The sequence below is a fragment of the Pezoporus flaviventris genome, unplaced genomic scaffold, assembly GCF_033815535.1.
Source record: "Pezoporus flaviventris isolate CSIRO_AGI_PZ_B2104156 unplaced genomic scaffold, CSIRO_AGI_Pfla_v1 ptg000002l, whole genome shotgun sequence".
Taxonomy (NCBI): Eukaryota; Metazoa; Chordata; class Aves; order Psittaciformes; family Psittacidae; genus Pezoporus; species Pezoporus flaviventris.
Window position 1 is genome coordinate 7,977,576 of NW_026892550.1, and position 17,540 is coordinate 7,995,115.

At 39.6% G+C, this 17,540-nt stretch overlaps 1 protein-coding gene across 5 annotated transcripts in view; it reads left to right on the forward strand.

The window, feature by feature from the left end:
* ACOX3 (acyl-CoA oxidase 3, pristanoyl) overlaps positions 1–9,265 on the forward strand; it is a 32,924-nt gene extending 23,659 nt beyond the window's left edge. For all 5 annotated transcript variants that reach the window (XM_061468070.1, XM_061468081.1, XM_061468090.1 and 2 more), the window contains 4 exons: positions 2,447–2,621; positions 3,061–3,128; positions 3,830–3,916; positions 8,086–9,265. In XM_061468070.1, the coding sequence (XP_061324054.1) occupies positions 2,447–2,621; positions 3,061–3,128; positions 3,830–3,916; positions 8,086–8,205 (450 nt within the window). In that variant the 3' untranslated portion in view covers positions 8,206–9,265. The remainder of the gene's footprint in view (positions 1–2,446; positions 2,622–3,060; positions 3,129–3,829; positions 3,917–8,085) is intronic.
* Positions 9,266–17,540: the final 8,275 nt, after the last annotated feature.

Here is a 17,540-nt window from a genome sequence, read left to right on the forward strand (position 1 = left end):
ATTGTATAGAACGTGATAGCAGGAGGACAGTAACCATTAGCAGAAGTCTTCCAGGACATATTTCCATTCAGAAAAGTTGCAGGCATGTGCTGTGTTCTGTCTGTAATTTTGATAGCAACTTCTGAAGACTAAATCTACTATTAAATCTACTGCAGCATGTGATTATTACATCCCCATATGCTCTTGTGGCCAAATACGTACTGTAGGAAAGAATCTTGCTCTGGCAGGTAGGTAAACTAGATGACCTAATAGGTCTTTTCCATCTCTAATTTCTATAGTGCAAAGTACTTATGAAAGATACCAAACTGACAGTATTGGAACCTGAAAAGGAAACATTGACAGTCTACATATAGCAGATCCATTCTCTCACCAGGGAGTTTTAACAGCTAGGGATGGCGTAACTCCAAATTTCAGTGTATATCACCATGCTCCCCAAATTCTTCCATTAATTCCGTGAGAAAATCTGTCTTACATCCAGTGAAAGAACACTTGTCATTTGTCACCGAGGAGAGAGATCTGTTCCCTGAAGATGGCCAGTGTCATTCACCTTATTTGCAAAGCTCATTAAAAAACAGGAAGGAATATTCAACTCTGCACCTCGAAAGAGCCAGACTAGCTTCAGCTAGGGGTGGTCTGTGTGAAACCACTGTTTGAGTGGAAGAAACCTCTCCTCGTTTTTATCCTAGAAGCAGATTATTAGAGAAATTCCTCAGGGTCAAATTCAGAATGTGAATTGCCAGGAATTCAAGTCTGATGGCCTGACAGTTGGCCAGATCTTGGGAGGCTGGTGCCAGGGCCGGTGTGTTAGAGAACGCTTTGCTCAGAAGCAAGAAGGTTCTCTTTTATGTTCAGATGTGCTAAAATTTACTTAGGCACACAATTGCTTTTGAGATCGGCATTGATCTACCTTAGGTCATTAGCTTTTCTTCCTACAATTCATCTTCAGGACAGTGGGAATTTTTATTTTAAATGGCATGCCTCAAAAACATCTGAAAATGATTTGCAAGCTTTGCTTTAAATATGTATGCATATTTGATTTAAAACTTTCTGGGCATGAAGGAGCACTTTTCTGTCAGCCCAGTGGTTGACTAATATATGATATTTGTTCCTGCTATGGGAGATCTGGAAGAGATTCATAGCTTATCCCAAGGTTATTTTGGTTTGGGGATGGCTTGATAGAAACAATACAGAAGTGCAAGCAAAGGTAAAGAAGGAAATAGAATTATAGCGCAGAAGAATAGGCATTTAATGCTTCATTTGGGATGTTAATATTTATTTCATTCTGACTAAGCAATTGACATTCATATCTAAAAAAGTCCATCTAGCAAGGGGGAAGTCCTTGGTAAACCTGCAGAGGATAGCTGTGCATTTTGAAGTTCATGCTTGTATCTGAGCTTGAACATAAGTACGTCACTGAACATCTGTCGAGAAAGATGGTGATCTTTGGAATATGCCTTTTTTAAATGCCGCAGTGAATTTAAGTGCAAGGATGATACAAATATTTAAAATAAAGAAAGAAAAACTAATCAACTAATTCTAAATGAAACAAAACAAAGCAAGCAAAAAACCCAAAACAAGCAACCCACACCTAAACATATGGGCTAAAACCAAACACCAGGTTACAGCACTGCAACAAATTGATCACAACAGTAGCAGTTTCTTATACCCTTCTGTTCACTGACTAGAGTGTTTTCAGTCAGTAGTCTTTTGTGATAGGACATATGCCATGATCCTGCAAAGGTGGAATATATAAAAGTAGACACATATTCCCATGTGAGTACAGTTCCTTAAGGTTTTCTACTCCATATTGACAGTAACTAGTGATTTGCCTTTCTGATCAGAGAGTTGGCAAGGATTAGTTGGATAGTTCTTTCAAAACATATTGCAATCTATTGCAAACCATAAACAGAATGCACTCATGCTAACGTGATCAGATTGTTTATTATTTGAAGGGACCGTAATATGTTTTCAATAGGTTACTAAACCACTTTGCAGATTTTATCTTCTTCATAAAGCTGTGTATAATATTAAATGAATGTAAACCTCCAATGGTTTACACTGGTCTTCTTCAACAAAACTGATTTGGCATGGTCTTCTCTCTGATGAAGAGATCCCTGTCTGGGTGTAGCTGCCAAATTACGCTAGTAATGCGTGTACAATTTGTGCTCCCTTTGGTATAAGACAGTACACAAATTGGAACACAGTAGAAAATTTGGATCTTATTTCTGGAAGGCATTTCATGATGCATTTCATGACTAGCCTTTGCAAAGACGTTGTAGATGGTTTTCTCCTAGGGTTTCTTCTTAGACTTTCTTTAGTCTCAAGATAGATCACCAGATCTAAATCACCAAATCTCCACTAACTTCAAAAGAGCAATGCAGTTTTGTACCAGCTGAGGATTGGTTTCTTGTATTTTGTCACTCAGTGATCTTTTCTGTTTCCTAAGGTGTACTACTGTCGATCATTAGCCATTGCTTTTATTGAGCAAACAGTCTTACAAAGATATCATGACTACACTCATGATCCCAGCATACCATCTACTCTACAGCCAGTGCTTAAGAAACTCAGTGCTCTCTATGGACTCTGGTCTTTAAGTAAACATCTGGCTGTGCTCTACCAAGGTGAGATCAGCTCCCTGAATGTACTGTGCGTGTCAATTTATAAAAGTCTTTTGGCAGGGGGAAAGAATCCTAATTGGGATTTAGATTAGAGCATTTTCTTTTTGCCTGTGTAATAAAAAACAATTATTCAGGGTAAAATTTTGAGGAGCAGGAATCCGGAGTGACAAAATAACCGAAAAGACTCTTACCTCAGAGATGAGGAGGGCTCACAAGTTTTGTGCTTGGGGGAGAGGATAAGGGGTGGGCACCAAGATGCTGTGGTGTAGCTTGTTAGTGGAAAAGGCTCCAAATGTCTTAGATCAATGATCTTGCAGTCAACTCCAGTTACACAGGAGCATCTATTTAGTTGCATGGAAACGGGACTAATAAACTTCTTTGTAAAAGGACTGAGTCAGAGTAACTGTAACTGGCATAAGCTTCTTTGTGAATGTATTTGCAGGTGGCTATGCTTCAGGTGAACAAGCTGGTAAATTTATTCAGAATGCCATTCTGGAGCTCTGCCACAGGGTAAGCCCTGATTATTGTTTCTTGTGATTAAATAATGATATAGTATATGAATCATGAAAAAGGGATGTATCAGTTATTCTGTACTTCAAGAGGTAAATTAGCAATATATTACATCAGTAGTTTCTGAATAACTTCCTGTAAAGTTTAGTAACTCATCGACCCTGAATCTAGTCCTAGTTTATTTATCCAAAACTGAAAAGAATATATAGCTTACTAAATAACACTCATTTGTAAGTGTTATTTTATATATAACATAATCATTTGTGGCCTTATTATCTTAATTGGAAAGCCAGTGAAATACTGCAGTCCAGTTCTGTTATTTTTTTCTATTTATTTTAATTCACGAATTCTTTTTCTTTGTATTCTTCACAGGTAACTAAATTTCAAAGAGGAATCTGGACATTGTTTTTAGAGTTCAAAAACATGGGGTTTTATGTATGTAAACAGTACCATCTTGGTTAAAATGTGGCTTAAAACCACATTTTAGGAGGGAGGAAAGCATTTAAAAATTGGTCTCTTGGCAGTTACCCTGTCAAAAGGAGATAAAAAAGCAAAATAAATCCAGACTTCTTGCATGGATTTCTTTTAAGTTAACAATAGCTGGTTCTTTATGAAAATAATCTTTGTGCCACTCTCTAGTTCACGGGTAACCACAGACAACTACAGAAGTTGCCAAATGCATGTTTTCTTTTTTTAAACAGCTGAAGGATGATGCAGTTGCCCTGGTTGATGTCTTTGCGCCTCCAGACTTCATCCTCAACTCTCCCATTGCTAAAGCTAATGGAGAGGTAAGAAAATCCATTTTGTAATTTGTAAGTATAGTCATTAAGAAGAGTATTGCCTTTAAATAGCCATAATGCTTCACAGCTACAAAAGAAAAGAAAGACACTTTTTCAGTGGAAAGTAATAGAGTTAAATTGATGTCATCAGAAAATAACATTTTGTATTTGCTGGAGGTAGTCTTCGATAGGAAATTCATACAGCATTGCTTTAATTTGCTCTTGTGGGCATCTGTGCTGCTGAACAACAACAACAACAACAAAATTACACCACCTCCTAAGATTCCTTAAGTAGTAGCATGTCTTCAGTATACAGCTTAATACCTTGGAGATGTAGTAAGGTGTATTTCTTCTCTGCCTAGGGCTTTTGCTGCCCTTATTGATATTCACATTACACCTAGTTTGTGTGATGTGCATGTAAATGGTGTAGAAATTCTTTTTCTCTTTTAATTCCTCATAAATTGTGTATTTTAATAAGAGAAAGAAAAATGTAAAACTTGTTCCAGCTAAAAATTATGTCAGAAATTGCACAATTCTTTGAGAATTCTGTTTATCCAGTAGGAATTGTAAGATATAAGGAGTATCTTGTACTAACCAGGGACAAGATTATCCAAGGGAGCTCAGTAATCTTGATACAAACGGGAAGGATGCAGTTTTGTTAGCACCTGTCATTCCTTTAATGAAGATACAATCCGTCCTTATTAAGCCTGAGAGATATTTTTTTAATAGTCTAAATTACACAAAAAAAGAGTTGAATTAGGAGCGTAATAATGGCCATACTGGATCCAGTTCACAGAATACTCTCTAACTGACAGGGAAGGATGGCCAAGGAGAAAACTGTATGAAACAGATGAAATATTGAGGTGTGCTTTCCCTGGTGTCTCAGCTGTTGGCAGTTGGTGGTCTAAGAGATACCTCATGCTTTTACCTCATGGTTGAATCACTCTGTTTAATAGCCACAGATGTATCTATCTTCCATTCATTTTTCCCATCCATTTCCAAATTCGGCTGTCTTTTGGCTTCCAAGACACCATAATTTCCGTAATTTAACTATGAATGCTGTGAAAAAATATATCCTAGTCCCAGTCTGTATACATTTATTATCTGTGGAGGCCTTTTAATTCCTCTGACAGGCCTTACTTTCCTTCTGTCTTCCCTGGTTCTGCTGTATCCTTTCTGAGGTGTCATAACCAGACCTACAAGCAGGATTCAGGATGTGGTTGCACCATGGATTTGGCTATACTCAGTCATGGTCCCTCTCTGCTTTTTTTTTTCCTTGACATATTCAAAGATCTGTATTTCTTTCCGAAGTCTCAGCAAACCAAAATTCTTGCTTACCTGCCAATCCTACTCAGCAGGGCCAAGCCATGGGATTACTGTTATGCAGAGACTAGTGTCACAGTACGGTAGTTTGGTTTAGTGTGGATAGACCCTGTAGAGAATCACTAGAGCCTGGGGACACTGCCAGGCTGTTTGACAGGGCTGCTGAGTCAAGTGTACTCAGTGCTCTTCAATATTCTCTGTGTCTTTGCATCTAAAGTTGTCCATCGTTCCCATGGTGATCAAGCAATACAAAAGGCAGCCCAGATGTTTCTAATGTGACGCTGACCTAACAGAGTGATTACTTTGGTAACACAGTCTCTACAAATAAAAGAGGAAAGGCTAGCTCTAGGTACCCAGCCATCTCAACAAGAGGACAGTGATCATCACTGGAAACTTTGTTTCCGTTTCTGTAGATTTTTGAGGATTAAATTAGTGAAAGAGGTCAAGAGGCAAAGCTCTAAGAGAAGGAACATCATCCGTAAGAATGTTAAGGCTATCTGCATTGGCCAAAAGCCCATTTTTACCATTACTCTGTCTCTAACAGAAGCTGTGAGCAGATGCTATAAGCAGGAATAGAAATTATGGTGCAAGTACACAGAGATCTGTTCCTAGAATACTACCCTCTTTCTAACAGTCAGCTGGAGATTTCTTATCAGCAGCTGATAAATCTGTCATGTAATGGATTTGGCTATCTACTCTTTGGCTCGCTCTTAACTCATGCAAACAAGGAAGGCACAGAGGCTTACTAATATTAGAGATTAATTTTAGAGATTAATATTAGGAATATAATATGAGACACATGCAGATAGGACTCTAAAAATTACTGACTTCCTTGTATACAAATATTTGGTAAAGATTCTTTAAATTCATTGAGTCATATCGAGAAAATAATTTAAGCAGTGGTATCCAAACCGTGTTCTGCAGAGTTCAGGAAGGTTTTCTGAACTGCCTTTAAGCCTGTGGTTTTCAACTTGTGTAAATATTGCCAACTGAAATTTGAAAAAGGTTGCCAATCCCTCACTCAAAGAAAATAACGAAGCTCCTTTTCTCCTGGCTGTCTATATTTAATTCATTGCTACCTTTGCAACTTCTAAACCCCAATTGAAATGTTTTAGTTAAAATTACAGTATGATAAAGAATAGATTATCCAAGCATAACAGGGAAATTAGTTTAATTCAGGGTAACCTACGTTGTACTGCAGTGCAGTGCCTTGCACCGAGAGCCACACATCAAGACTGGGACAGAAGAAAAGCTTGCAGATTTGTTATGAGAAGATTTAAGCACTAAATAAGAATCTAGAGCCTCTTTAAAAGAAACTTTGATGGTGTGGACAGCGTTTCCCCATAGAAGCTTTGACAATTTCAGCTTAAGTATGAGAAGTTCTCGCTATATTTATTTCAAGATTAATTCTAAATTGTTAGATAATATTAAATCAAACTTGGAATGGAATAAATAGTTAACACTAGTCCATGTAATCAAGGTAAAAATGTATTTTATATTAATTACATGGGCTGCATCAAAGGGAGTGTGACCAGCAGGTCGAAGGAGGTGATCCTACCCCTTTACTCTGCTCTTGTGAGACCTCACTTGGAATATTGTGTGCAGTTCTGGTGTCCTTAACATAAAAAGGACATGGAACTGTTGGAACAAGTCCAGAGGAGGGCCACGAGGATGATCAGGGCACTGGAGCACCTCCCGTATGAAGACAGGCTGAGGAAGTTGGCGCTGTTCAGCCTGGAGAAGAGAAGGCTGCGTGGAGACCTCATAGCAGCCTTCCAGTATCTGAAGGGGGCCTATAGGGATGCTGGGGAGGGACTCTTCATCAGGGACTGTAGTGATAGGACAAGGGGTAATGGGTTAAAACAGGGGAAATTTAGATTGGCTATAAGGAAGAAGTTCTTTACTCTGAGGGTGGTGAGGCACTGGAATGGGTTGCCCAAGGAAGCTGTGAATGCTCCATCCCTGATGGTGTTCGGGGCTGGGTTAGACAGAGCCTTGGGTGACGTGGTCTAGAGTAGGGTTTCCCTGCCCCTGGCAAGGGGAGGTTGGAGCTAGGTGACCTTAAGGTCCTTTCCAACCCTAACTATTCTATGATTCTGTGATACAGGGCCAAGCCATCTTTTGCTGTTGAAGAAAGGCTTTTCACTTCATTTCACTAACTGCTTTTGTACTGTCTTAATATGATATACTGTAGTGCAGCTTACTGCTGAATATAAGGCCTTTCTTTCCTCATATTTCTAAGATGTTATTTAATTTTTTAAGGTTCAGTTAATTAGGAGCTGCCAAATAATGCTAAAATTATACTTTTGCAGAATTTACTTCCCATATGTTTTTTTTAAACTGTTCCACATAAAATTGCAAATTGATGAAGATGATGAATTAACAATCTGCTTATGAGAGAAGAATTTCTTAGGCTCAGATTGAACAGTTCACATCTGGGAGAGAAGTCATTTCCAGAAATGTGTTGAAATAAAGGTAAAACCAGACATGTACTACTACTTTCAGACACAGTCTTCGGGTTTGGACAGAACAAAGATTAGCTTAATAGAACCTGGTTTCCAAATTGCTACCTTTGATAATACAACTCATGTCAAGTTGAAAACAAGAAATCGTAAAGGTTACTGTTTTCCTGCTCTCATGCCAAAGATGGTCTAAATGATTTTCACAGATACCTGATTACTGTACTCAGAAATTTTGTGTTTATTCTTGCCTGTACATAATTGCTCACATTTATTGTCTAGAAATTCAATCAAAATCCCATTTTTAACCAATAAGTTAGATAATATTTCTCTTACAGAATTTTTCTTTGGTTTATTTTCCATATGAATTAATCCTTTTTTATTATTATTTTGCAGCTATATAAAAATATGTGGGCAGAGATCCTTCAAGGCAGCAAAACTCTGAACAGACCTTCATGGTGGGCAGAATTATGTATTAATAAACCTGTTATAGGCAGGCTGAGGTCAAAATTGTAAACCAAACAGCTTGCAAGAGGCTGGATGGGCCCGAGATGGATACTTATTTCAAACATCAGGAGGAAATGAGACCATATGTTGAACACTGAAAATGAAGGAGATTTTCATAGAGAAGTGCCAAATTTTAAAGTAACTTTGAAATCAATTCCAACTTGGTCTCAGGCACTGTTAACATAATAATGACAGGAGCAAGAGCAGAACATATAGACTGAATCATAGAATGATTTGGGTTGGAAGGGGCCTTAAAGAGCATCTGGTTCCAAGCCCCTGCCGTGGGCAGGGATACCTTCCACTAGACCAGGTTGCTCAAAGCATCTGCACACTTAATCAAATACAAAATCAAATACAAAAAATATGAAGATTTATTATGATCACTGCTTTGCAAGGTTTCTATAAAAGAAATGTTCTAACCAGTCTCTTGACTTTACTGTCATATTACAGAAGTTGAGTGATTAAAAACATTTCCCACCAGGGATTATGAATAAGCTGAACAAAAGCAAAAAGGTATTTAGGACAGGCTGTACAGAAGCTTTATTATGATCATACTGGGAGAACACTGAAAGATATCTCCCCCTCCGCTCCCCTGTTGTCAGCCAACTGATTGCAGAGACCCAACCTATATACTATTTCAGAAAAAAAAGGAAGAAAAAGTTGAGGAAGAGCAATCATTTCAATGTTAACAAAGCCAGATATCCATCCCTAGAGGGTACTCCTTAGGTAGCTTGCTAGCTGCCACAGTTCCAGGGAATCAAACAGTAAATAACATGACAATATGATGAGATGGCTCTTCGTGGAGCCTGGATTAGTGACACAGCCCGTTTTAGCTCAGAAGTGGGAAGTTGGAAACTATCACAGACTGCTAGATTTTAATAAAGATAATTTCATAGCCAGACATCTTGATCTTAAATGTTGATAATTTTACCACCAGAAGATCAAGGTCAATTAAAGATGATCACCCTCAAAACACTGCAGTAAAAATAACAGGCAAAGAAAAACCTCAAACTGATGAAACTGTTGATTATGTTGGAAAAATTAATAAAAATGATCTTGTTAAACCTTACCTCTCTTTTTTTAACGAACTTTTTTCTTTGCCGGAGATAGTCAGTGTTGCCTGTGTTTTTTCTGCCTTTTCTAATGAGGTACCATAATTTGGGATGTCTAGTTGTTGAACTGTGGAAAACAGTCAAAAGTTTAGCCTTTGCTTTGAACTGTTTTGCTTCTTTTAATGATGACCAATAGGTGGCATCATCCCATGAGAAAAAAGAAAAAATAGATCCATACAGCTAAATACCTATCATTAGGTATCATGGAATCATGGGGTCTCGTGATTATTTATTTTCTGTGTCAGTAGACAATCCAGAAAGTGTCTCCTGCTTGCATTTGTACAGACTTAAGTAGTCAGAGCACATTTATGCCCAATATCCAGTGTGAGCACCAGTGAGAAGGGCAAATGGGGAGGAGATGCCCCGCTACATAAAACACAGAGACCGCTAGCATTGATCTGTCACTCCACATTTTGTACTACCAATCAATCAGCAGCATTATTCCACTGTCTTACATGTGTATGATTTTGCCATCACCTCTGACCTCTTCATAAGTGATATGGTCTTATCCTGCCTCTTTCTTTGTCGCTGGGAAACAGATTACTGTATGTAAATCTCACATATAAACTGTAAGTCTTATTTATGAGGCATTTGTGGCCTAGAGGAAAAAACAAAGGTGTTTGATAGCTGAAGCCATCTTTATCAAAAAGGTGTTTGATAGCTGAAGCCATCTTTATCAAAAATAAACCCTGAGCAATCAACTATGTCACAGTAGAGCAGAACTGAAGACCCAGGAAGCCCCAAAGATAGCCACCAAACACATGGCAGGATAAACAGACACCCTGTGGAAATATATCCCTGAGCTGTTCCTGCTAATCTTATTTATTATGACTAGTCAATATCCAAATTCCCTGATAAAAGCTGAGGCTGTATATGCTGATAAGGACTGTGCAAATGGTCAGGGAAGTGTGCTGTTTGTCCTGAAAAGCTTCTGACTTCAACTAGGACAAGCAGTGCAGGGCAGTGTAGGGCAAGGAGTGCATCAGCAAGAACATGATTATGGGTAGGCAAAATGGGCTACTCAGTAACACGTCACAATTATAGACACTAATATGAACAGTCACACAGCTTGCACTAAGCTTGAGCTTTATGGCATCCTTGGATATCCACACAGTTAATGGCAAAAGTTAGAAGGCTGCACACCAAAGCTGAAATAAATAAAAGCAAAGCAGGCCTGTGGGGCCTTGGGGATTTGCTCTGTATAACACTACACATCTCTCTACCCCAGCTGTGGGTGCTGGTGGCTCCGCACCAAGACGGTTTGCAAGCTAATGCAGGTGTTCAGCAGCTGTTGGGCTTTATATGCTGCCAGCAAAGGCTGTCTCCATTTACTCTCACACCCAGTACAAAGCCACAGCACAGCGAAGCCTGGCTCGTTCTATGGGCCAGAGCCATGCTGTACTCAGTATTGTCAAAACTCTACTATTTTCTGTATAAATATCTGGGTAACCATTCTTTAATCAGTTATGACTATGAATTTCTGACCTGTATGTTAAGCCAGACCTGTGTAATTAAAGGAGCAAAATATCCTCTGCCTCTGAAGTCAACAATAAGCCAAAGGTTCTAGAGGTTTTCTCCATCCAGCTTCTCAGAGCAGCTGGAACTGTGTGAACTTGCAGAGCTGCAGCATGGAGGAAGAAAGATGTCATGAAATTTGGCATCCAATTATCTACTAAATCATAGGGCAGTAATTCAACCACTGCCACAAGATGTCATGATCATATGCAGTTTGTTCCTCTTCATAGGACATTAAAGAACAGGAAAGTCATTTCCCTCCCGGATCACATGCCAAAGTTGGATGTGTCATTTTAGCTTGGTTGGGGAGCTGGGTCAAAGGCTGTCAAATAGCTTCAGTCCAAAACAATTTGGCCATGGGAATCTGTCCTTTCAAGCTGCCACATGAAGGCACCACAAGGTTGAATCCAAGCAGGCTGAAAGATCCCTAACCTGCTGCTTCTGCTGTGCCCATGATGGTCTCTCTCCTGGATAGCGGCATTTTTTGTCTTCATGACTTTATCAAGCCATCTACCTGCCAAGGGTATTTTGAGCTGGTTTCTTCCATGATGATGTCTTTCTGTTGACGTGAGTCAGTTAAAGCAAAAAACCTCTTTTCTAACAGAAAAAAAACAAACCACATTGGTCTTGTTCTTCAGGACACTGAATGCATACGCTTCCCTCGCTGATGTGAGATAAATACATGAGTATTTCACATCACCTTTTATAGGAGCGGTGATGTCAGGAGAAAGGTCTGGTGAGCCAGATGGAAGCTCTGCATCTTTACAGCTACAGTTCTATGGATACAGGTTTCCCAGTGGTGCTTGTTTTCTGCAGAGATAAGTAGACTCATACACTGCTGTTTCTGTCTGAAAGCCTGTTTCCTACTGTAATAAATGATTTATCATGTGTTCTGCAGGGTAGCAAGTTCCTCTTCTGTTTGTCTTTAGTCATGTATTTTCTTTACTGACTTAATGTGTTTTCAGACATGAGTGGTGATTTAATACTAACACATGCTACCAGCATGACCGGTCTCTCTAAGATGCAACCATACAGACATCAGGGAGACCTGTGTGTCCTCTCATAGCACTGCACCTTCATGGGCCTCAGCAGTGTTTTATTTCCAATTCTCATTATCCTGTGATCAGAGTAAGCCTGCAGAACATCTTAGCTCGGTTCACTGGCCTGAGGAGCACCTTAAGCAAAGGGGAGCTCACTGCATGAGACATCCATGTGATAGTATAATGTGAGGCAGGCGGATCCAGCCAAGCGATGGTCAGCTGTGAGCACAGCGGGCTGCCCACAACACTGTCAAATACAAGGAGAGCATTTCACATCATTTCCTTTCAGAGGCAGAAGGAGATAATGCAACTTTTGCTGAGAGCAACAGTTCTGCTGACTACCTTGCCTTTTTCTTTCCCAAATTTCTGCAGACTGGTTGCATCATTCCCACAGAATGAATCCCTCTTGAATTAATGGAGATTTCCATCAGGATTTTCTTCCCTGTGTTTGTCAAATAGACCAGCAAGTGTGTGGCTAAAAAAATTCCCAGTGGATTTCCTGAAGAAAATTTGCATGTGTTTTAGTTTGAGAACTATGGTCAACTTCAGCATCCAGCATCTGCTGAGGTTTGCAGAAGACTCCAGAGATCCAGTGTCAGTGGACAATAGCTGCCTTTACCTGCCCATGTTCTTCCATCCTCCTGCAGAGTGCCCTCCCCAGCTCATTTCACTTGTTTGTCATCTTCTCTGTACTCAAAACTTTGCTAAAAATTAATTTTTTCCAAGTCATGAAATATCCTTTGTTATCCCTCCTTTTCTGCAAAGAATATTTTAAAATTTAAGTTCTTTGATAAGAGAAAATCCCTCAATTCACAATGACAATTTTGTTTAGATGGGCGACTGCTTGCAGTGTGTTTGCTATGGAGAGATTACCAGGAGTTGGACAACAGCCCGTGAAAGGATCAACATGGCACTCTAGTATGGTCAGACCTATGACTGATAGAGACATGCCTCATGCTTTCGGTAGGTGATTCATTGGCCAGGACACCTTCTAAGTCATCCAGAGAAAAGCAACCCTACTGCCAGAGTGCTGTGCAGCATATACTGCACCCTACCAGCTCCACAAGGGCTCTTGGGGCAGCTTGCACATAAGCAATGGATGAGCATTGCCTGAGAACAGATCCTCTTTAACAGTGTAATGCATTCTTTACATATAGTGTAAGAATCAATAGGCAGACATCATTCCCTGTAGCAAAAATACAAGCTGTGATGATAGAATTGTTTATAATGAGGAAAAAAAAGTACTCAACAAATAGCTCTGCACTGTATTTCCTCGCTTTTATCACCAGGATGTGATGAAATACTTTCCCTTACTAACACAGGAGGATGTTAAGCAACACATACTATGATGAACACTTTAAAATCAGCAGACCCATATAAATGGAAAGAAAAGATTATGAAGGCTTGACTAGTAAATGTTGACTGTTGTAATACTGTTGTATTTATGAGTATCAAAGAAATTCCACCAGATCAGTTTGCTGGATATTGTACCATTATTTTAACAGGGGAAAAAAGTGGTGAGCACGATTCTATTGTAAGATAATGGAAAACGTTTAGGAGGATTCAGCTAATAAGACAGTTAGCATCCAGCAATACTGTACTTTGTCAGACAAACCAGATTTCATTCTTGGAAGAATTCCAGGTATTCTTGAACCCTGTGTTTTGAACGTACGTGGCACACAATGTACACGTTTAAGACACCATAGTTAATGTCACATGACACTGAGTGAAAAAATCAGCATTCCATCTATCAGTAAAACACACTTCAATTGAATAGGAACTTCCTGACCGACAAGATCCCAGGAAGCCATCCACGGAGAAATCATTATGTGTACCTCAGGGATGTTATTAAGGATAATCCTAGACCTGCCACTGCTTATTATTTTCCTCGGCAAGCTGGAAGTAATTGTAAAATCTCTCATTAAAATGTGCAGAATTGGTGGACTGGTAAGAAAAGATGAAAACAGACTGGACACACAGCACAGTCTGAAATGCTTCCTAAGTTTAAACAAGCCTGGGTTTAATGACCTAAGCATGTAACAGCTCCTTCAAAAATACAGGGGTGAAGAGAGATTCTGTCGTTCTAGGTCAGACAGAGCTGAGACAAAGTGAGTGCTTTCCTCTCCGCAGTGGCTGATTGCTCTCATCGAGAGCTGACCTACATTGATGTATTAGGGAGAGAATTACAATTGTTTTAAAGGTCACAGGAAGAGTAAGAAAACATGAGAGCCTTACAGCCATGATCAGAGAATTGCTTCTTGTCCAGCCCTGTTTTTAAAAAAGCCACATCCAAATGCTGCCCTGCCTATGGCAACTGTGTTGTGGAAAAAGAGCTTCTACAAGTAACTCTGCTTTAGTCTGTGCTTGCTGAAACCAGGTACCAGACTACCACTTCCTCAGGGCGCAAACCAGTAAAGGATGCAAAAAGGAGCAGCAGTATTGACTTCAAAGCTGGAGGAAAGTGTGTACAATGGAAAACTGGACAAACTCAATGTTTAACATGTCAGATGCGCTTAAAGTAGGATGCAATAACAGTATTATCAGCTTGTCCAGAAGTGGAATAAAATATTGAATGTCAAAACAAATACAATTTGTGTCCCAGCACTAGGGAGAGATTTCAGGAAATGGTTGACTTTGGACGAGAACGTGTGCATATACACATATTATTTGTGATGACCGAAAAATGGTGTATGGTTTTATTATATGCTGCACCAAGATCCTTTAAATCTCCTTTTCAGAACAGCTGGTGCCATTTGAACTGCCCTCCAAAGAAGTCCTTCTCTGAGTGTCATTAAATAATGATTATTTTTAAGCCCATAGAAACACTTGGCTTTTCCATCTAGTTTATCGATGATGAGTGTCTGCAAAGTCCGGAACTGAGCACTGGCTGTATTTCACTAGCGTGATGAAGGAGCCAGGAAAAACATATGTCCTGGGGAGTATTATCCATTGTAAATTTACTTTTGACACATATAGGGTGGAATTGGGTTTCTGTGCTTGTTTTGATCTTTTTACAGATTCTTATTAATAAATGTCTTCAAGCTCCACAGAAATAACATATCCTATTCCAATCCTAAAGCTGTGGAAAAGTCCCACAGCCCAACATGCAGGGCAATGGGAGAAAAACTCAAGTGCCTGAGACACTGAACAAGGAGTAGCCCAGTTCTTTGCTCAGCACATGAATATTCACAGGGTTGAGCTATAGTCTATAGCAGATGAAAACCATGCACAGCAGTTGGTTGCACTGAACATTGTTTACCCAAGGCACAACCCATCAACATGGATGCAATCAGAGCCACTCTCAGTGGTGGGCTCTGTTCTGCGGTGGCCCCATGAAAGTCACCAGATACTTTGGATGTGTTGTAGTGCTGTCCTACTGGTTTCAACAAGGAGAAATCCACTCTCAGCCTGCAGAGTCCATCAAGGTTATAACAGGAGCAGGTCTTCACGGAATTTCTCTCTGGTTTTGGTTCACTTTTTCTTTTGGATTTTATTTGTGTTTTTTCTTGTCAGGGAGCAAGAATTCTATCTACCAGTTTGTCTGTTTTGGTAGGCACAGCATTACTTAGCCATGTCATGGTTTCTCCCCAGTGTCTGTCTAGTGTCTCCTCATTATACTTCATCTGCAAGGCCAGTTCCACAACAAAAGTTGGAGCATTTGCAGTTTTACTTCTGTTGCCAGGCTCCCTGTCCATTGTGGGAGGATTCCATATGCAATCAGAGGATGATTTTCCTCTGTGTTAAGAAATAGTCCTGGCAATGAACTGTTTGAGTCATCTTTCTGTTTGCTTGACTTCTCCCATAATAATATTATCCAAAACTTGATTCACCAGCTAATCTCACAAGACAGGATTTTAGATGTTTAGAGAAAAAAAAATCTTCCCTTGTTTTTTTTCATTTTGACCCAAGAAAGGTCATACTTGAAGAAGTTGTGCTGTATTTTGTTTCATTTGAAGTTAGAGAGCAAAAACTTCTACAGAAAGGTACATTTCCAACATGTTTAATTTGCAACATAGAATTATAGACTCATAGAATAGTTAGGGTTGGAAAGGACCTTAAGATCATCTAGTTCCAACCCCCTGCCATGGGGGGGGATATGTATGTTTTTCTTGATTTGGGAGGAACATGGTAACATCATCCTTAGTAGTGAGGTGTGTCTTACCACTTCTCAGAGCCATAGTGTTACCTCTGAATAACAAGAATGACTATCTCATATGGGAATGGGAACTTCCCATTGCAACTTCCCATTCAAGGGTGCAGCAGTTCAAGAAAAACAATTAAAAGGTCCCATACAGACTCACTCACAGATGCTCCTGCACCGTTAGAGTTGACATCGTCTCATCAAATGCTGTTCTTCAAGACAAGATTCACTGTATCCATGTTAGTCCTTAAATCTGGCATTTTCTGGGGTACAGATTCAGTGTTAAATTCCAGTTAACATAGTGGAACAGGCAGGCATGGCTGTTACTCTAGAAATCTAGTATCATCGCATGGTTTTGTAGATTCTGGTGGAGAGAGTGGGAGGGCATAAGAGATGACATTGACGATGAGAGCCCCACCACCCCGAGTGCTGTACAAAGCTCTTACAAACACATCTCCAAAACCTTGCACTTTAAATAGAAGACGAGAAATAACACACTATGAACAAATCGGTATGTCAGTACTGCATAGCACTATGTGCTGCCTCTCACTGTTCCAGTTGTCATTCTTAGCCATATTTTTTTATAAACATGGTGACAGAGCAGTTTAAGGGTGCTTAGTTTAAGCTAATGGGGAATTTACCTGGAAATTTTCTGAGAGCTTCCTAATTTAGAAAGGAAGCTTATGAGCAAACACGTAGCCAGCTAGCCAACACATGCCATGAAGGATGGCATCATGGAGGCTGAAGTAAGTGTCCTACCAGTAAATGAAAGTTTTCAAAATTAGGATTAGGCTATAATGTGTCTTGTGAATAAAGATGAAGAATTTATACTTAAGCTAATGTAGAAGACATTGCTCCGGCAGGGGGATTGGACTAGATGATCTTTCGAGGTCCCTTCCAATCTCTAGCATACTGTGATACTGTGTGATACTGTGAAAGACACAGAAAGCAAAGGACAGTGCTAAAGTCCTGTGCTAAGAGAAAGTGCAAATTACCTCTTGTATTTGGCACGGAAATTATAAAGACAGAGGTCCCTTTGCCAAGGACAGAGAAAAGGAAATAATGGGTACATACTTTTATGCATAAGTTTTGCTGTAGGAGAGAGAGGGAAGTCAATAGTTTTTGCAGAAAACTTAGAAGAGTTTCAAAATTTAGATATACTCTGGACATAAGGACCAAGCTGACTGACACTAAGTGCTCATCCACGGTGGAAGTCCCTCTGTGAACCACTACTTTAAGTAATTACATCTGTTGCAAGCTTTCTTCCATTATTTTTGCTTCCATATGTCTCTAGGCAACACCTGGAATGATAATATTCTCTAAAATCCAGGGGTTTATTGCAACATGTTGCAACATTGTCGTTTCAGAAATACAGATTTCATACACGCACAGGGACACAGACACACATTTACAAAACTCAATCCCTGCACATGTGTTCAGATGCAAAATAAACAACTCTTAAGCAGGCTCAAACAGTTTTCCCTCAGGGTGCTACTTCTTTTTGTCAGAATTTAGCCAGAAATAAATGTGTAAAGC